This window comes from Psilocybe cubensis, chromosome 3, assembly GCF_017499595.1.
Source record: "Psilocybe cubensis strain MGC-MH-2018 chromosome 3, whole genome shotgun sequence".
NCBI lineage: Eukaryota > Fungi > Basidiomycota > Agaricomycetes > Agaricales > Agrocybaceae > Psilocybe > Psilocybe cubensis.
Window position 1 is genome coordinate 3414169 of NC_063001.1, and position 19290 is coordinate 3433458.

General features: G+C 45.8%; 8 protein-coding genes across 8 annotated transcripts; 4 read left to right on the forward strand and 4 right to left on the reverse strand.

The window, feature by feature from the left end:
• Positions 1–559: 559 nt before the first annotated feature.
• Positions 560–1675, reverse strand: JR316_0003938 (COP9 signalosome complex subunit 7a; the record flags this gene model as incomplete). Its single annotated transcript, XM_047889707.1, has 6 exons — positions 560–611; positions 669–926; positions 985–1187; positions 1240–1328; positions 1382–1460; positions 1520–1675. 6 exons carry the CDS (start codon positions 1673–1675, stop codon positions 560–562), a joined length of 837 nt encoding a protein of 278 aa, XP_047752081.1.
• A 213-nt stretch (positions 1676–1888) lies between these two features.
• On the forward strand, positions 1889–3673 carry JR316_0003939 (Putative lipase ATG15; the record flags this gene model as incomplete). Its single annotated transcript, XM_047889708.1, has 5 exons — positions 1889–2332; positions 2412–2554; positions 2615–2759; positions 2821–3555; positions 3617–3673. The coding sequence occupies 5 exons, from the start codon at positions 1889–1891 to the stop codon at positions 3671–3673; spliced, it is 1524 nt and encodes a 507-aa protein (XP_047752082.1).
• A 510-nt stretch (positions 3674–4183) lies between these two features.
• JR316_0003940 (WSC domain-containing protein) lies at positions 4184–5022 on the forward strand (the record flags this gene model as incomplete). Its single annotated transcript, XM_047889709.1, has 5 exons — positions 4184–4228; positions 4286–4383; positions 4436–4566; positions 4641–4833; positions 4887–5022. 5 exons carry the CDS (start codon positions 4184–4186, stop codon positions 5020–5022), a joined length of 603 nt encoding a protein of 200 aa, XP_047752083.1.
• Positions 5023–5648: 626 nt separating this feature from the next.
• JR316_0003941 (RNA binding protein snu13) lies at positions 5649–6200 on the reverse strand (the record flags this gene model as incomplete). Its single annotated transcript, XM_047889710.1, has 4 exons — positions 5649–5807; positions 5872–5975; positions 6026–6086; positions 6141–6200. The coding sequence occupies 4 exons, from the start codon at positions 6198–6200 to the stop codon at positions 5649–5651; spliced, it is 384 nt and encodes a 127-aa protein (XP_047752084.1).
• A 250-nt stretch (positions 6201–6450) lies between these two features.
• Positions 6451–7003, forward strand: JR316_0003942 (uncharacterized protein; the record flags this gene model as incomplete). Its single annotated transcript, XM_047889711.1, has 2 exons — positions 6451–6560; positions 6622–7003. 2 exons carry the CDS (start codon positions 6451–6453, stop codon positions 7001–7003), a joined length of 492 nt encoding a protein of 163 aa, XP_047752085.1.
• Positions 7004–7280: 277 nt separating this feature from the next.
• On the reverse strand, positions 7281–8971 carry JR316_0003943 (uncharacterized protein; the record flags this gene model as incomplete). Its single annotated transcript, XM_047889712.1, has 3 exons — positions 7281–8290; positions 8348–8734; positions 8791–8971. 3 exons carry the CDS (start codon positions 8969–8971, stop codon positions 7281–7283), a joined length of 1578 nt encoding a protein of 525 aa, XP_047752086.1.
• A 1264-nt stretch (positions 8972–10235) lies between these two features.
• Positions 10236–12486, forward strand: JR316_0003944 (uncharacterized protein; the record flags this gene model as incomplete). Its single annotated transcript, XM_047889713.1, has 5 exons — positions 10236–10508; positions 10567–10689; positions 10741–11116; positions 11176–12330; positions 12449–12486. The coding sequence occupies 5 exons, from the start codon at positions 10236–10238 to the stop codon at positions 12484–12486; spliced, it is 1965 nt and encodes a 654-aa protein (XP_047752087.1).
• A 422-nt stretch (positions 12487–12908) lies between these two features.
• On the reverse strand, positions 12909–18343 carry JR316_0003945 (Lipase 1; the record flags this gene model as incomplete). The annotated part of the gene is made up of 19 exons (XM_047889714.1): positions 12909–13013; positions 13074–13255; positions 13315–13467; positions 13522–14044; positions 14108–14194; positions 14245–14415; positions 14470–14525; positions 14577–14588; positions 14646–14754; positions 14819–14937; positions 14996–15085; positions 16358–16376; positions 16432–16613; positions 16673–16825; positions 16881–17403; positions 17453–17539; positions 17594–17820; positions 17939–18166; positions 18226–18343. 19 exons carry the CDS (start codon positions 18341–18343, stop codon positions 12909–12911), a joined length of 3144 nt encoding a protein of 1047 aa, XP_047752088.1.
• Between the last annotated feature and the right edge of the window lie 947 nt (positions 18344–19290).

Sequence of the window (19290 nt, forward strand, 5' to 3'; positions counted from 1 at the left end):
CTTATTCCTGCTCATCTTTTGCTGCGGATATACGATTTCTGACATCTACACCTGAACCAAGCTTGCTGACGCCGATGCTGTCGAGAAGTAGACATCAATTATGCGCAGAATCCTGAAGGAATTGCAGAGGTTGATTTGAAGAATGACCGAGGCCTCGACATTACATTGAAATATTGCTTGAAGAACGTCTGGGAACTTGTTAAGGATATCGAAGATTCTATGCGTATCTTCGTTGACTGCGTTGTATTTCTCTGTGTCCGCAGTCATTACAACCTCCCACTACGTGTCTATCGATTATGCGGCTCATCGCAATCACTATGATACCTCAAGTGCAAGAGTGAAGAGTCGTTATGAGATATCTTTTCAACATTATCCTTTCGCATTGACGTCTGTCGAGTGCAGTGGTTTTAGAAAATATTCTAGGTTGATATCCTGATAGCGGACGAGCTGCTGTTTTCACAGAAGACACGGTTTTCAACTGTGAATTTACAAAAGTTCTATTTACAATGCATAACAAATGAGACTAATCGTACAGATAACATGGGTATGACTTTACGACTTAGAACTTGTTCCTTTTTCTCGGAAGTTTGGGTGTCATCTCCTGAGAAGCTCTATACACAGCAGGTATATTAGTCTAAATATGTCAAATCCAGAGACAAATCACTCACTTTCTGTTTTTCCCTTTGCTATCGTCGTCCACATCCATGTTCATATTCTCCCGCTCACCCACTTGGAACTGAGCCCCTCGCCTGGTCGCCATTCCACCACCCAAGCTCTTCTCCTTCTGCTTTTCATGAACCTCCTTGAGATTGTTCTGGAGTATACGCTCGTGCTCTTGTTGGCTGGCCTTTGCAGCTGCAGCATCCGCAGCGATCTGATTGATTTTATTGTCGAGGGTAGCTAGAACGGCTGATGTTGTCGACGCCCTGGAGATCCTGATCAGAAAACAAAACTATGGATTCTTGTAAGCAGGTATTGACGTACCAGTCTTTCAATGCCGATAAGATGTATTCCAGTTTTCCTGGTTCAAGATCACGGCCCATGGTGTACGACACTTCTAGCTGTTCCTCCTTCTGGTCGAGTTTTCCTTGTAAAAGGTCGAGGTAGATGGCATCAATGATGAGATCCTCAAGCTCTCGTACATTTGAGACGTCAAGGGATTTCAGCAAATCTGCGTAAGGGAGTATCTATCTGGCGATGTTAGCGAAATGGATTTCCTGAACAAACCTAAAAGCTTACGCGACGGTCGGCTGCCAATGATACGATTGTCAGATGCTTCAGCTTGGTGATTTGGCTCTGATTCAATGGCGGAAGCTCATCCTTGTGCTCTAGTTTTGTCAAGACAGGAAACGACGCAATACTTGAAAGACAACGAACGTACGAAGGTAATCCTGATATGTCTTATAAGAGAATAGTTGCAACAATGAAAAGAATTTGGAGTGTTGCTCGCTTTTTTCCAGCTATGATAGATACCTCAGGTTACGGAAATGTCCTATGAGTGTGTAGATTCTATGTGCACCTCTTTGATGTTTGGCAACTCCAACAATTCAGCGAACACGAAGACTCCGGGTGCAGAAGTGGCATCTTGAATGAGTTTGGCGGCGGCGGCTCCTTTCAATGATTTCGCCATGAGCAAGAATGGCTCCAGCTTTGCTGAAAAGTTTGCAAGATCCATAATACAATGTTCAAGTCTGATGCGATTTGGATGGTTGTGGACAGTTTGAAGGAGAAGCGGGGTCAGAGGCTGGGCGTTTGCTGACCTCCGGGCCGAGGAGCAATATACCGATTTGAGCAGAGTAGCAGCCGAGGCGCAGCTTACTCTCTTTCCACTTGCATAGATTTGGCCTCAATTGTATTGCTCTTTGTTTCCTCACGATATGCCTCTGAGATGCCTTCAACTACACTAATGCTTGCTGCTCTGCTACTCCTGCCTTCAGTCTATGCAAATCAACAGATTTCGTTCACTTCTCACAGGCAGTTTGACCTACAGCACCCGGACCATTTACCGCTAACGAAAGATAACGATGGGGCTCAGAATACATATTTCAATCCCACTAATACTTATCCACTACCGTCACAAGCAGTCCATTTAAAATCGCAGCCTACACTCATCTACCGCCCTCGGTCCGTGGACGTTCTCCATCGAACCAGGCTACGATCTCTACAACATGCTGAAAGTGGACTTGAACCAGTTTTGTGGGACTTGGTAGAAGTGGAGGGACCTGCAGTTGAGGATCTCCATACGTTATCACAGCTGGCTCGTATGTCGGGTAATGCGTATGCTTTGCCTGGACAGAAGAATTGGTACGAGGTTGATCATGCTTGGAACAGGGTACGCAGCTTTCTCCTTCCATATGTCGCCTGACGGCCATGGATAATTAATATAATTGTTTTCAATATGTTTGCATTAGAGTTTCCCATTTGGTTGGGAAGAATCTGATGGGTTCAGAGGACATGTTTTTCAGTCTTCCGATAATTCGACCATCGTCCTATCTATTAAGGGAACTACCCTTCAAGGTCCCACCTCCAAACTAGATAAATTCAATGACAATCTGTATGTGGCCGTTTGCTTGAAAAACTCATGTACCACCTAACCTTAATTTTCTGAGTGTAGATTATTTTCTTGCTGCTGTGCAAGAGTTGACATATCATGGGTGTTTAGTACCGTATGTGATTGTTACGCGAAGAACTTCAGATGCGATAATCAATGCCTCACGGATGCCCTCATTCAAGACAGTCTTTTCTATTCGATTGGTGTTGTAAGTGATTATAAATTTAAACGGGGTTGTTTGTGCTTAATCTCCTTTCCTCCCAACACAGAAACTCATAGACGACCTGCTTAAAATATATCCAGGGGCCAATGTTTGGCTCGTCGGTCATTCATTGGGAGGTTCATTGGCAAGTCTCTTGGGGGCCACATATGGTCTTCCAGCAGTAGCATTTGAATCTCCAGGCGAACGTCTCGCAGCGACTCGTTTACACCTGCCACTACCCCCGCCAATGTCCGCGCCTCCTCTTCCCTCTCCGGTCTCTACTTGGAAGTTCGGCATCCCTCATATCAAATTTCCATTCCCATTCCCGGGGCATTCGCCATCAAATGAACCCTCTATACCTATACCCACTACTCCTGCGCCTCCTCCGAGATTGCCTGCTCATCACATTGCCACGACGCATGTGTATCACAATGCCGACCCTATACCTCAGGGAGCATGCACAGGGATAGGCTCGCCTTGCGCGCAGGCTGGTTTTGCCCTTGAGACGCGATGCCACCTGGGACAAACTATTCTGTTTGACACTGTCAATAAACTTGGGTGGGGCGTGGATGTCAGGAAACATGTTATTAGAGAAGTTGTTACGAAGGTTCTGGAAGGTGATGTATGGTGGGGAGAGGATGACGATGAACCGGACGGGAACCCAGAAGATGGGCAGGATGACGAGGATGACGACTGGACAATAATCAAGTCATTCAAGAATAAGAAAGGAAAGCACAAAGACAAGAAGGGCAGAGAAGGACCCAGTCCTGTGCCGAAACCTTTCATAGAAGAAGATTGTGTGGTATGTAATACCTTACTTGCGATTTGATCGTGGTTTTGACGTTAATTCTACTCTGCCACAGGAATGCTTCAAGTGGGAATTTGGAGATTTCAAAGATCGAGAGAAGGACGTGTTATGAAGGGTGGGGTCGTTATGACTCTTATAAGCATCAATGCCCACACTCCCTTCAAGGGGATGTAACTTGTATGTAACAAAGCATCTGTATTCCTATATTTATTACATTTGTATCATGTACTAATAACAAAGCATTTACCCTCATTCATTACACCAAACACAAGGATCAACTTCGGCCAACTTTACGACCCCCATCGTCGGCATCACAGTCTATACTTGTTTTCCATTTTTCAAGCACTCGCTAGGCTCCAATGCCGCTGTGCCTTGCTACATTCACCGCATGTCGGAGGGATTTTTATCATTTACCTATTCACCTGCCAGGAACGCCTCTCTGGATTTCTTTTTCTTTGACATAATCATCATTTTAAGGGAAAGACGGAGATGTGACCAGCGCGGCTGCGGCCCGTATGCAGCTGCCTCCAGCTTATAAAGTCGGAGCGGGACTGTGGTTTATATTTCAGACAAAAGCATTTCACTGTCTGCGAATTGATTCGCATCCATTGGGTCTACAAATATGCTCGGTCGAAGCTCTTTCTGTGCTCTACTGTTTGCCGTCATTGTAAGTTTCCTTTGATCCATGTTTACTTCTATTCTAATAAACCTTTTTTGTAAACAGCTTTATTATTCGCCAGGAGCTGTCGCTCTTGTCGGTGCATCAAGCCGAGAACTGGGCGCAAGGCAAACAGAGAACCCTGTTTTTCTGGGCTGTTTTGCGTAAGAAGCCCTCCTTTCATAGTTCAAATTCCAAAAATCTAAATCCTCACAGTGATGGCTCGCCACGCATACTGCGCCATGGAGCAGGTAGCAATCTAGCTGAAACAAGTTTTGCTAGTTGCGCCGATACCTGTTTCCAAGCCGGGTACGCTCTTGCTGGCGTTGAGAACGGCCATGAGTGCTGTAAGGCCAAATGTTCTTGATCTTGTCTTAAAAAACCGGTGCTCACCATGTGTAACTTTTGACACCAAAATCAGATTGCGGAAACGCGTTCTTGTACGATTATGGCACTTCCACAGGCTGCACCTCGCCTTGCCCAGGCGATGCGTCGAACACTTGTGGGGGTCCCGGCGCTATGCAAGTTTATTCCACTGGTGCTGGGCCGTACACCACGGGCCCTGCATCTTTCGTGCTCACATACAATGGGTGGAATGTCACTGAATGCTGGGAGTAAGTTTGCCTTGGGTATGTATAAGGAACGCTGATAGAGAGAGCCTTTGTAGGGATGGAGTTGGCGGTCGTACCCTTCCTCATACACCCACCAATAATCCTCCATCTGCGAGTATGACGGTCGAGAAATGTATCGACGCATGTGCCGCAGACGGCTACACTAGCGCGGGGTTGGAATGGGGACAGTGAGCTTCATTTTTCTTCGCATATCGAACCTGAAGAACCTAAATAACACTCTACAACCTGTCAATTAGAGAATGCTGTAAGTATCTACAGGAGAGTGTCCAAGAAATTTGTCAATCTGATTTTTGCGTTATTTGCAGGGTGTGCAAGCCGAGATTATCCTCTTGGAGAATCGACTGTCTCTTTTGACTGCATGATGCCATGCAATGGGAATGCTGCAGAATACTGCGGTGGTTCGGACAGGATTCTGGTGTACACGAGTTTACCATGGGAGATCATGTTCTTCCCTTGATGGGCTCAAGAGTGTTAATGATGTCTGTTGTCCCAGAAAGAGAGAAGGGCATAAAACTGGAACTTAGCAGAGTGTAAAATGATTTTCCGATTTGTATCAAACGAATTATATAGTGATTTCTGCGGTTCATGCAGACAAACAGTCTATATTTGCCTGACATTTTACAACATGAATTCGGGAGTAGGTTGCTTGAGTCTCGAAGATTTCCTAGGGCATAGTATGGAATCAAATTCGTCGATGGCTTGGACAAACACAGCACTTTTTGATTAACAAAATTTCGCTGAGGTTTTCAATCATTTCATGTATTCATCAACCTAGATAAAAGGCGCGTCGTATAGACCTAGTACATCAACTTCTCGATAGCGTTCTTGATAGCGATAATTTGCGAGGACAACTCCTTGGATTCTCCAGTGGTCACACTGGCAGAAATGACTGGCCTGGAAACGTTGCAGGCGCGGCCGAGGGCAGCCTTGGAAGGCAAGAAGATGTAGGGTACGTTCTGTGAGGAAAGAATTGTCGTTTGAGTACAGCAATCAAAATACATTTAGTGAGAACACACTGACCTTCTCTTCGCAAAGAAGAGGAAGATGGAGGAGAATCTCAAGAGGCTCGGTATCCGCGGTCAAGATGATGAATTCAGCAATACCACGATTAAGAGTCTTGGTGGCTAAAACCAATTTCAGACGTTTTGATTATGCAAGAAATGTATGGTCATACCTTCGTTAGCACCCTTCTTCAACTGCTTGTACTGACCGGCCTGTTGGACGAGCTCGAGAATCTGCAAGGAGAATTAAGGACGATGTTGTTTTTTTATGATTATCTAAAAACTCACAGAGTTGGTAAGGTCAGCATCAGCCAAAGGCCAAGCCCTTCCATGAGATTCGTCGGCCATCTTAATTTTTAGAGAATGAAAATTGGTGGATTAGAGTGACCTCACGGTTGATCCTTGGTCGAGTGGTAGGAGAGTTGCAGCAAAAGGTCAGTGGAGGTTCAAAAAAAAAGTAGCTGTGTATTACGTAATAATCCCCAATAAGGGGCACCATATCTGGCACGGAAGCATTTGTTTATTTTTGGATCATGCCCCTTTCTTGAGCACAGGTTAAGAGTCAGGCGCAGGGTTCCCAGCTTCAATCTGACCCACGATGTCCTCCAAGACAGTATACTTTGGCTATGGAAGCAACCTATGGCTTGACCAAATGAAGAGACGTTGCCCAGAAAGCAAATATGTTGGTGTAGGCTCTTTAAAAAACTGGTGAGAGCAAATACGCACTGCCAGACTCTTCACGGAACTCATGTCCAGAAAATTATCAAAGGAAATGGATCATAAACGAGAGAGGATATGGAAACATTATACCATCAGCAGGAGACATTGTATATGGTCTCATGTACGAACTTACTGCAAGAGATGAACACGACCTCGACCTTTACGAGGGAGAAACCTACCAGAAACAAATCATCCCCGTGGATTTCACCGGTACACGCGACAACCCTACAAAGGAGGTTGTACGGGCATTGGTCTACATCGATGTTGAGAGGAAAGGTGCAAGCAGCCCGAGAAAAGAGTACATATACAGGATGAACATGGGCATCGCTGACGCGTTGAAGGAGGGCATTCCTGCCGAATACATCGACAAATACTTGCGTCTTTTCATCCCACCCCCCGACGCCAGGGCACTAGAGTTTAGCGACAGTTAGACAGATAGACCCGTGTAGAGTCCTAGTTGGAATATGACTGAGCTGTATCAAAATGTCATTTCGTGAATGTCACGGCTTTTGCCGTACAGACGTGGCTCAAAAACGCGTCAGTCACCTGATTCCATATAGGGAGAACACGACTCGCGCGTTGGCGCTGACCGGGAGGATTGACAGAATACCACGCAAGTGGCTCTTGAAAGTTGCTTGAAAGTAATTCATATTGTTGCAATGGGTTTCCCTGCGCCAGGGCACATACAAAACATAGCGATACACATCATCATCCAACGGTGTATATCGGAGGTATCTCTACTGCTCTGACAATTTCAGGTACAGACATTCGAATACCACTGTCTTCATGCACTATAAGAGGCGCAGAGCCCGAAGAGTTCAAGCTTCGGACACTGACGCTGTGGGACGGACTGGGTATAAAACTGGAGCTTGATTGCCTGAGGGGTTCTATTCTTGATTGCCTGGCGTTGATGGTATGCGACGGGCTGGTTGCGGAATTGGACTGTCTCTGAGCCACAATCCTGTCTTCCGATTGCCTGGCAAGCCGTCGTTTACGATCAATAGTAATCTGATACATCATAGGCCTTGAATCATTTGGCGATGGACCCGCATGCCCTGGAGGTGAGAATGGGTCCTCATCTGGCCCAGAAAAACGTTGCGTTTTCTGACGAGTCCTTTCCACAGGTGGAGGCGGTGGTCTTCGAGGTTGTACAATGGTTGTTGCTGCATCTGGATTGTACTGAAATGGGTTGATAATGTATTCCTTTGGCAAGTCCTCAAAGGACTTCTTGAAAAGCAGATTCCTGCCCCGTTTCCGTATCCAGAGAGCTCCTACTATTGCAAAAAGAACAAGCACCGTTCCTCCAATCACGCCTCCTACGATGGCACTGTTTTTAGTTTTCGTGGTACTGTTTGGATGTAGTGGGCCTGCTTGAGTGTTGGACGGAGTGGATGTTGTACCCGATGAATTTGAAGACGGCGAAATTGGTGACGTAGGTGATGAGGATGGAGAATCGGTGCCGTTGTTTATAACAAGATAATCAAGAACAAGAGGGGTCACTTTCGGCCCACCTAAATATTGTACGACAACCATGTGGTTGCCGACAGGGTATTGTTGCGTCTCAAAAAACTTCTGATTATATAGTGTAGTGGTTGAGCCGGGGGAGAGTCCGTTCAACGTGAATTGGACAGGCTCTTCGCCGTCCACACTGTATGTCCCTGATGATGATGCGGTTGGGTAATCTCCCGGTATAAAGCCATACCAGGAAAATGAAGAGCCTGGATGATGCTTCTATACTTAATGAGCTAATCATCCTTCAAAAATAAATGACATACCTGTGAAGTTGAAACTCATGACCGAGTTCGTTATACTGGTCATGTTGCTTATTGCAGAGAAAGACTGCCATCCATCCCCATACTCGAACCCAGAATCTCCGTTGTCGACGATGATGTCCTTCTGGTATAGAGATAAAGTAGGTGATGGGGAATACATGATTTTATCGAACCAAAAGGTTTGCCCTGCTTTGACGGAGACTTTTACGGTCAGGTTGTGCAAGCCATCGGCAAATTGTGGGGAATCGCAAAATAACCAGTTGTGTTCTGGATATTGAAACGATCTCCCTACCCTGATGTTGACGCCGTCAACAAGGCATTCCCAAGTAGGGTCAAGGACTCCCGAGTTGTTGCGTGGATTGTTGAAGCCTACGAGTTTCACGCCTGTGCCTGCATGAAAACTCGTTTAGACACTTGAAAAAAGCAGAATTTTGGACAGATATTACCGTTGAATAAGTATGAAAAGCTCGCATCCACATTCGTTCCGTGCAAAGTTCTTCGATAAGGGAGACCAAAGTTGCCCGCCGAATCAAAACTCCCGACATCTGCGCGCCAACTGGGCCCAACGTAATCTATACCTCCGTCCGTATCATCCACAACGACCCATCGCGTAGGTTCCCCAGCCATAATGTGCGGAAATCGTAGACATGATAGGATAGTCACTCCATAGTATTTGAACCATTCCTCCCTGACGATTTGCCGTCGAGAATTACCGTCATAGCCATGTCGACTATAACAGTGTTGCCCGAACCCGCTTCATAGCGATGCAGCGGTTTGGTCGTTAAGATAATCATAGCCTATCTCGAATATGGAGGCTTCAAGCGTCAGGTTGAAATGTTGACGTACGTAGAGAGGCAGTGCCCAAAAAGCCAAAAAGTTAACAGGGTCGTATTGGACATTGTTCGGAGATCAAAGCTGTCAATGATGCCGGTTTGATGACATCGTGACGATGTCTTTGACAGGCTGCAGTGTGCACTCGTGCCTATCTGTTTTGTTCTACGACACTCATAAACCGTTACCTTTCGACGTACATTGTTCTGCTTCGCTGCCTTGAACGCTGTTGGAAGAATTGGTTGCCTAACTCTACAATATCTTATAGAGTTAACTTAGGGGTAATTGGAGGAAGTCTCGGACTCTCGAGTGTGTCGAAAAAATCAAGACCCTTTCAGTCAGCGCGGAGAGTGATAAACTCATAGTTTTTTTACCTCCGATAGCGTTTCGAGGTTGAAACACGACCGTGACGATTGCATAGTGTACGACAATGAATGGGGCTGCCGTTATTGGCGATGTGGTACCTCCTCCGCAACCCAACAACATTCCGCCATCATTTCCATTGTTAGGCTCGTATAACATATCGTTAAACTTCAGCTCTATCTTTGCTATGCTCCCTCGGTCTCGGCTTCTAGCAAGACTTCGAAGGAGTACATCATTAGACGCGCCGTATGCATCCTCTGCGTCAGTGTCGGCTGAAAGTTGGGGTACAGGAGTATCAGAGACGTTTTCCCCACTTCCGAATGCAGAAGCAGTAGCACAAAGGCCAGGTGCTGAGCAACTCCCAGTATTTCCAGGGCCTTTGGCTTTCTTTACATCCTGGTACATGATTGGACTATTCGTCATGGTGCGTCTGTTACAATAATTCACGTAAATCTGTTGTCCCTGATTGCTTTTATATCAGGCAATCCTGCTTCATAGAATGCAGAATGTAATCATCCCGTCGCGACTCCCTGCACGTCGCTCTCGCCACGCCTACCGTTTTGGACCTAGTTTTGCAAGCTCATGGCGCCATTCTTTTTCATGGCAACAGATCTTTGGCTCTTTTTTACCTTTGAATCTCTCTCGGACGACTACACGTCTCATAATACACCTCCCATCAGTATACTTTCTCTCCAAAATGCTTTTACTCTGGTCCCTTCTAGCCCTTCAGACCTCTGAGGTCTTTCCCGAATTCAGTGCTGAGCAAAAGGTGGCATGGTTCGGTATTTTAGGCTGGATTGACAACCTTGGGAAGTGGTGTTACCAGAAGGAAATGAGTGAAATATGTTGGCAGACATTCTGCGCGGTGTGTGCAGCTTTTCTGGTTGAAGGATTCATCAAAGCTCTAGATGGGATGGGAGCCGGCTTTCCGATCAATAATGGCAACCCGAACACATCCCCTTTCAATCTCGTATGTTTTATCTTGCTCTGACAGTAAAGGAAATCGTTAAACTCATGAAATCAATTAGGTCGGATACGCTTTTCTACTGCATGTTTATTCATCGCCTGTAACGCATACATTTACACCGGATGGGGGTGCCTCTCGACCCGACAAACACGCTATCATAACTATTGGAATTCCCTTACTTCAGGTATGAAAGTCGCATTTATACTGGTATTCAAGATATTGACAAACATATTAGTTGACTATTTTTCATGTTTTATCGATTTCGAAACGCCTTTCAACACATAGACTTTTCCCAACCGCTTTGACATCTCTGCTATCCCTTGCCCATTTCCATGGAACACTCTTTTCGCATCAATTATTTAAAGTACCCATCCCAACACCTTCAGCGACAATTTCAGACACAACATCAACACCTCAGGTCTCTCCTCATCAGGGGCGGTCTTCGGTCAATTATCCTCTGTTGAACTACATTCCTAATGTATTCGAGACTTTTTTAATCGCCGTCATACTTACTACCATCTTCCTAAACGTCGTGATGCAACTTCTAGTCAGAGGAAGGGTCGACCGCGTACTCAGCGGGCTGGGAGTCGGTCAAGGCACCATGCTGCACGGTATGTCCACTACTCCATGACTGATTTGACGTTTCATTTCTCATTATTCCTTAATGTAGATGAGGAAGAAGATGATCCTGGCTTCTTCCAAAGCTTACCTCTCGAGGAAGATTTTGGCGTCCTTCTCCTCCGTGTTGGCATTGCCAGCATGGAAGCAACAGGTTTGCGCGGGTGGGGCAATGAAGTTGCGCCAATCAACCTTCCAGTGAGGTTCCGGGGACGTGACGAGTCTGGGCGCGACGCCTCCAACGGCCGATTCGACAGCAACCAGCGCACACATGGGATGATACGCCTGGGCCGCGAGCAAGTGGGCGAAGTGTACTATGGATCAGCTTCGCGGTCCGCCTCTGAATATGCCATCGCTGGCTCATCGTCATCTGCTGTGGCTACCCGCACAAAAGATTTGACAAGGAGAAGGAAGAAGAAGGCGAACTCTGTACACCTTCGCGGGTTCAACAACGACATACGCACCGTCGACCTTGGCAATTCTGAGAGTGGAAGTCACAATCACAGGGGATTCCTTCGGTATTTGAAAGAGGTGTGGATGTTCTTGGTCGTATTTTGGGGAGTCCTTCGTGGGTTGGTGGTGTTCCTCATTGAGCGGGCGAAAGGAAGTGTCAGGATGAGGGAAAGTGCCTCAAAACCTCCTGTGGTATCTCGCGGTGCTGGTGGTGCCAGTGGGTCATCAAAAGAAAATGAATCAGACGGCGAAGAAGTTTCAGAGGAGGAGATGAGGAGAAAAGAGAAAGAGATATATCAACGGTTTTTGCGAGGCGAGGACATCAGCGATGATGAGGAAGACGAGGATGATGATGATAATGATTCGCTATATTCCGACGAGGATGAAGAAAGTGACGATGGAGAAGGCGCTGATGACAATGAGCGAGAAGCAGAAGCGGTTGGCTTGTTCACAGATTTCATTCGAAACTCTAGAGATCAGATGCCGTATGCCTCCCGTGGTATCTCTACAGGAAGCAATGGTGAAATGGTGCTGGCCCATCTTATGCACGGCAATACAGGCGCTTCACCTAGCCCTCTGACGAGGAGGAAATGGAATGCGCTTGTGAGGAACGACCCTAACTCACATTCTACCAGGGCCGGTTCGCCAGCTATGATCGGAAACGGTGAAGATGACGACGATGGTTTCTGGGAAATACCGCCGCCGACTAGGACCAGAAATTTCAACAATGACCAAAACGACGGTCGCCTTAATAGTGCGTGTGTGATTTGCACGACCGAACCAAGAGATATCATTTGTTGGCCTTGCCGGTGCGTAATGCCTTGCTATTCCATTTTCTTGAAACTCGTTTGATATATTTTTTTTGATTATAGATGCTTGGCTATGTGTGATATGTGCCGTGAAGCTCTAGGATCCAAAAGCGCACCTTCAAAACATCGTTGCCCGTGTTGTCGCCAGATGTAAGCATTATCACCTTGACACAGTTTTTTTATTCACTCATACCCTATGGCGATCCATTTAGTGTTGAAGGGTATTCGAGAATCTACATTCCTTGAAGGCTTAAATTGTGTAAAATAATATATGTACTATACATCGTACCTTGTAAACAATGTGGTTATAAAAATTGACATGACTGAAGGTGGAAGAATCTCCAATCGCCATAGGGGGTTCTACAACTCTTGGAATATCTAGCGAAATGACAATGTCCACGAAAGTAAGTCGTAAATCATTGATTCTGAAACATTGTTGTTTAACGGAATAAATGTCCAACTGGTCTCCAAAAAAAGTTTAGGTGCGTCCCCAACGCCTCCTTGAAATGATCCCTAATTGCATTCAACGATGAAAAGTATTTGGGTTGTTCTGAAAGACTTCAATTTGACGCTTTCGGAATTCCCCAGATATCATTCTGGTGTGATGGCCATTTAGTTCGATGATGTGCTAAGCAGATAGATCAGCCATTGTGTACTGCCATGCCATTATCAATTATACCCGACCAACCTGGTGTTTGGAGGTGAAATGCTGCCAGTGCGGGCGCGATGTGTTGCCATGATTATCATTCGGGTCCAAGCTAGTTGCGAAAGAGATCCAATAATCACGCATGTTTTTGCTCAGAGAGATGGCGGTGGGAGTGCGATTGGCCAGAGTACCGAAGACATAGAAGACCTCTGCGCTGTGAGGCACTGAAAATAGTTCCACGTTAGTGAATTACGTTTAAGTGGGATTTAGAGCTTCAGCCCACCTCCTACAGAGCCTGGTGCTGCGTTAGGATTTGCCAGTCCTGGGATGGCGACACCATCGGGATCGGTAAAAAGATATCCGAATACCTTGACACCTGCTTTAATGGTATTTTGCATGATAGTTCGAGTGGGAGACTGTATTGTAAAATCGCCAACTGTTCAAATATTTTCAATACTCCTTCAACATAAATTTGGAATATAAAACTCACAAATGGCAGACATTCTTTTGTACTGACTGCTCAAACCAAACGTGTTGTTTCCTGTTCCGAATGGCGATCCAAGCGCGGGGTTGTCTGGATAAAGCCTCAAAATCTGTTCGATGGTATCTGCCAGCTGTACCGGGCTGACAAGAGATGGACTGGTTGTGGTGGTGAAAAAGTCGATGATTTGGCTGGTCGAATTGATCTTTTGAGAAGTGAACAACGTCCCTTCATCAAGGTTGGTACCAATCAATAAAGGCAATCTGGCCTCCGACTGGTCAACTTGAGATGGTCGGTCGACTACCAAACCACCGTGTCCATCAATAACCGGCTGGTAGGCGCTTGATGAGACACCTTCTGCGACAGTTAGGGCTTGGAATATGGCCTGCGAGTCGGCAGTGCGCATGCAGTCAATTGTATTTCCGGAGTTGGCGACAGATGCACAGGCTGGTGTCGCTGCAACAAAGCGGCGCCATGCATCTTCATTTCGATCCGGGCCAAAAAGAGGTCCAATGGGAGTGGACTCCAAAATCTGAGCAATGTAGATGAGTTAGTTTCTTCATATTGCAGCCTCCTTGTATCAGAAAACCCGTACAGCTGCACGAGCGAGACTCCGAATTTTCTTTTCACGCAGGTGAATACTAATGGCTGCAGCACCAGCACTTTGCCCAAATACAGTGACCTGACTAAAATGTAAGCATCACGATGCATGCAGAAGGCAGATGGGTATACCTTTTTATTATCACCTCCAAACCTGGCTATATTATCTTGAATCCATTCTAGTGCAGCCAGCTGATCATGCAAACCCAAATTCAAAACTTTTCGTTCACCAGCTTCCACGCCTTGGGGGAATCCGAGGGGACCGAGGCGATAATTGAAAGTTGCGAAAATTACTGGAGTTCCCTAGATTGTTCTTAATGCCCATATTGAATATTCAGGTAATAGGTATTGATTTACTCTGTGGACACTATGGGCGACAATTCCAGTGCCGTTGTAAAGCGAAGAAGATCCAGCTTCGAAGGCAAATCAAATACTACCCTTGACATTATTCCAGATTCACTTACCGAAGAATCCACCTTGGGAAAACATGGGATGATATGACAATTGGATTTAATGGAAAATCAAAAAAGTACCTCCGTAGATCCAAACCATTACAGGAAGTTTGTCATGTTCAGAAGTGCCCGCTGGCCGATAGACGTCTAAGGAGAGACAATCTTCTGACACCGTGTCGGGGAGTGAGGTCTACAGAAATAATGGAAGCACAGGATAAGATCATACAAGATCTTCAAACAACGTGTTCACGCACAAGTTGCAAGCACCCCTTTCCAGACTCGTGTGCATGCAGAACTTTTGAAGATGGCGATTTAAGGAGCACTGGGCGGTGAAAGCGCAGCTTTCCTATCGGTGTTTCTGCGAATGGTATGCCTGAGGATCGATTCAGATCCAGATGACTCCATAACATCGAAATGTAGAAAATCCGTACCTCCGAAGAATTCAACCTTAGCAGGACCAAACTCCTTTCCAATAATCGTGGAATTACCGACCTTTACCGACGCCCTAGCAGCCACTGAGGCTATCAAAGCAATGTTTAACAGCAAGATAAGCATCGTCCAGGAATGAACATCTTGAAATATTCGCCTCCTATATATCCTTAACTTCCACCGAGGCAGTGCTTCTTCTTACTCTTCAAAATAGTTAGATCAAGCAATTTTACAAAAATCACCACTACCTCGATGAGAGCCTGGGAGATGGAAGAGTCGATAATCCGCAGGAATCCGCATGTCAGCGTCATACTAGGTCATATTTGGGAGCTATTTAAATCTCTCTGTTAATAGAAATTTCAGCAACCTGAACCATGAGGATAATTTTAGGGTATTCGAACCTTTTTACGCTTGAGAACTGCGCGCTGGCTAAAATTTTAGAATTGCCTTCTTTCATAGACCACCATCTTCCCGGGAGGCATGGGTGCTTCTCCAGTTACATACATTTCATATTGGAGTTCGGTCAGCAAGAACTTGCGCCGCATAGCCCTCCCTGCCGTTAGAAGAACAAGGGTACTTCGAGCGCAAGCCTAAACGATGGGGATGTGGCCGTAGGAACTTTCGTCGCCATAATACAAAGCTGTTCGTTGGCTGTTCAATATGGTGATTCGCAGGACCTGAAAGGCGAGGCGTCATTAAAGTGTTTTTATATGTTGATTGAATCATAAGGACTATATTCGGTCTAGAAAAGTGGGTGGTTCAAAGGTTATTGTTTAGACTCAAGCTGTCGCAGGTGAAGTAGCAACATCATTTAAGGTTTATGTTGATGAGAGTCATCCTATGCGGGTGCCACATGTTTGATATTGTTCTCCGCGCAGAACAGAATTAGGATAATATCATCCTGGATCAGCGCAGATGATGATTGGTTCGTGAAGGAAGGTTCAAGAAAGCAACAGTGAGCCCCTGAGTGCACGACTCAACGTGACTGTTACTTTTATGTGACAAATATCACAGCTGTGGCAAATGAACTTCAATTGGTGTAAATTTTTTGGAAATGTTGGAAAAATATTTCGTTTACTCATTATTTGCTCATAGTAGGCCAGAAGCATATTTGAAAAAAAGCCAGAAAATATGTTAGTAACAGAGTGGCATACTCTGATTAATGCAAAATTAATAAATGGAACGTGCATGTTGGGCAGAGATGTCTTCAAACCAATTCTAAAAGAGTCTAAAAGAAAAACGGGTATAAATGGCATCGTCGAAAGTATATCTAAGTGTTCAACGGTGGAGGGTATTCGAGTTATTCTGGAAAATTTGTATTCGATCCTTTCGGAAATCGCCAGTCATCATTTTTGTTCGCAAACCATTTAACTCGATGATTTCCTATGAAACAGGTCAGCACAGGTAATCTATCAAAGTCATTTAAATTACAACTGACTTGTTTTTCGTGAGTGAAAGGCCTCCAATGCGGGCGCGCTGTGTTGCCAAACTTGTCATTTGGGTCCAAACTCGTCGCAAAAGATATCCAGTAGTCTCGCATGTTTTGACTTAGATTAAGGGCGTCTTCCGTGCGATTTACAAAGGTGTCGAATAAGAAAGAAATTTCCGCACTGTGAGGAACTAAAAGGCACACAAGTGGTGTTAAATAACTGATAGGAGAAGTGGTAAGCAAAACGGACCTCCAACAGAACCTGGTGCTGCCCTAGTTCTTGCCAGACCGGGGATGGCGACACCGTGAGGGTCCGTGAATAGGTATCCAAAGATATTGATACCAGCTTTGCATGAGTGCTGTTGGATGCTCCGCGTAGGAGATTGGATGTAAAAGTCGCCAACTTGAAACATATTTTTAGAACAACAATACTACAGAAAAGGGAACATAGAACTCACAAATCGCACAAAGCCGCTTGTACTGACTGTTCAAGCCAAAGGTATCATTTCCTGTCCCAAAAGGCGATCCAAGAGCAGGATTATCAGGGTATAGCTTCAAAATCTGAGCGATCACCTCTGCCTGGCGACCTGGACTGACAAGCGACGGACTTGTAGCTATCCTGAAAAGGTCTTCAATCTGCTCGGTAGAATTCGTTTTCTGAGTAATAAACAGCGTCCCTTCGTCAAGATTTGTGCCTATTAGCAACGGCAGTCCCGCTGCGTTCAAATTGACCTTGGAGGGGCGATCGACGATAAAGCCATGAGGACCATCGATAACAGGATGGTAAGAGTGGGATGAAACGTCCTCTGCCGCCGTCAATGCGGTGAATATGGACTGAGGCTCAGCGGTGCGCATACAGTCAATTGTGTTCCCGGATTTGGCTTGAGCTGCACAGGCTGATGTGGCTTCGACGAAGCGACGCCATGAGCCTCCGTTGCGGTCCGGTCCATAGACAGGGCCGATGGGTGTAGATTCCAGAATCTGGGTATTGATCAGTCAAGGCTTAGGGACTAACTTCTAGAATCCATACAGCAGCACGAGCTAGACTTCGAATCTTGGTCTTGCGAAGGTGGATGCTAATCGATGTAGCGCCTGCGCTCTGTCCTATTAATGTGACCTACCATTGCAGTTAATGAAGTATCGAAAGGAATAGACTTAAAACGGCACGCACTTTGCGTTTATCACCTCCAAACTTTTCTATGTTGAGCTGGATCCACTCTAGCGCAGCCAGTTGGTCTTTCAATCCCAGGTTGAGGGCTTTACGTTTGCCAGCTTCAACGCCTTGAGGAAATCCTAATGGTCCAAGTCGGTAGTTGAAACTTGCGAAGATTATAGGGGTCCCTCTAGAGATGCTCTGGGCAACAAATGTAGTGCCGTTGTACAGCGAGGAAGAACCAGCTTTAAAGATGGTTAGCATTCAGATCCACTATCTCAGCAACCACCTACTGTGGAAGCCACCTGTAATTCCAAGGAATGAGGCCCAACTTTAGTTTTCAAGTAGAAAATCAAAAATTACCTCCGTGTATCCACACCATCACAGGAAGCTTTTCATGCTCAGTCGTGCCTATAGGGCGAAAAATGTTCAAAGTCAAACAGTCTTCCGACACTGTGTCGGGAAATTTGGTAACTTGAAGGCACGCCTTGCCAAATGTTTGGGCATTAAAAGTTTTTGTGGGAGGTGTCCTGACGAGTACAGGAGGTTGAAACCGTAGCTTGCCTATCGGCGCTTTCGCATACGGTATTCCTGGATCCAGGTAAGAGTACATTCGGAGCTCGAAGCAAAGACATATAGCAAAACTTTACCTCCGAAGAACTCGACTTTAGCAGGTCCAAATTCTTGTCCAATAATCTGCGAGCCACCGACATAAACAGAAGCTCTGACAACCGATGCTATAAAAGCAAGGAGAAGCACGGTAAGCATTGTCTTTAGGGGCGTGCGTAGAAAAGTTGTCACCTTTTGTACAAAATCGCGGCAGTGCCAATGTCTATATCCAGTCTGACTAGTGCCATTTACGGATTTGAGAGTAATCTCCACTTCTTGCATCGCCTGAGAGATGGAAGGGTGTGGTCAAGTGTGGCCCGCTTGTGTCCGCAAGATAGACTAAGCAGAATTCGGTATACCCACTTATTTTTGAAGTTTTTTCGTCAGACTGCGAGTTTAATTATATGTTCCGGTAGCGGTAACACCTAGATAATATCCCGTTTCAGCTTGTCCAAACGATTTACATACTATACATTGCTCCATACGAAGACATGTATATACCTTGCGCAAGCTATATTCCTTTAGTTTTAGTATTCTGCCATGACTGCAATAAGCGAGATTTATTTGCCTTCGGGTCATGTCGAAATACTGACGTAAAAATCTGGCTGGATTCGACGCGTCGGGCACCGTCAAGGCACGTCGCAGTTAAGGCGGCCTCATGAAGGCACGAAGGCGAAAGCAGAACCTAAGGAGAATCATTGATTATGTGTTCAATTGCCACAATTTGTAGTGCGCCTCACTCAGGAGGGCAACGTGCGACAAACGAAGCTACGTGTGGTGCCTCCCCCGTGTTTTTCAACCGTATGGTTTGCTCTCGAGTTTTGACGGGCAGCAAGTCAAACACCTTGGGCGTTTGCCTGGATGTGTCAAAGCCAGGTTAAAGCTGTCAGACAGCTTGTGGACTGAAAATAGCGCCCACGTGAGCTTGATCCCGAAAATCTGAATCGCGGCCAAGACCTGTTTAGGAGTCTTACGGTGGCACCAACTGGCACCAAATTTCTCAACACAATCATCGTTAAATACTCTTCCTTCACTAGATGTCCTTAATGCAAGGAAAGAATCAGATTCCAGTTGAAGTCTGGCATAACTGTTGGAAGGATCTACCC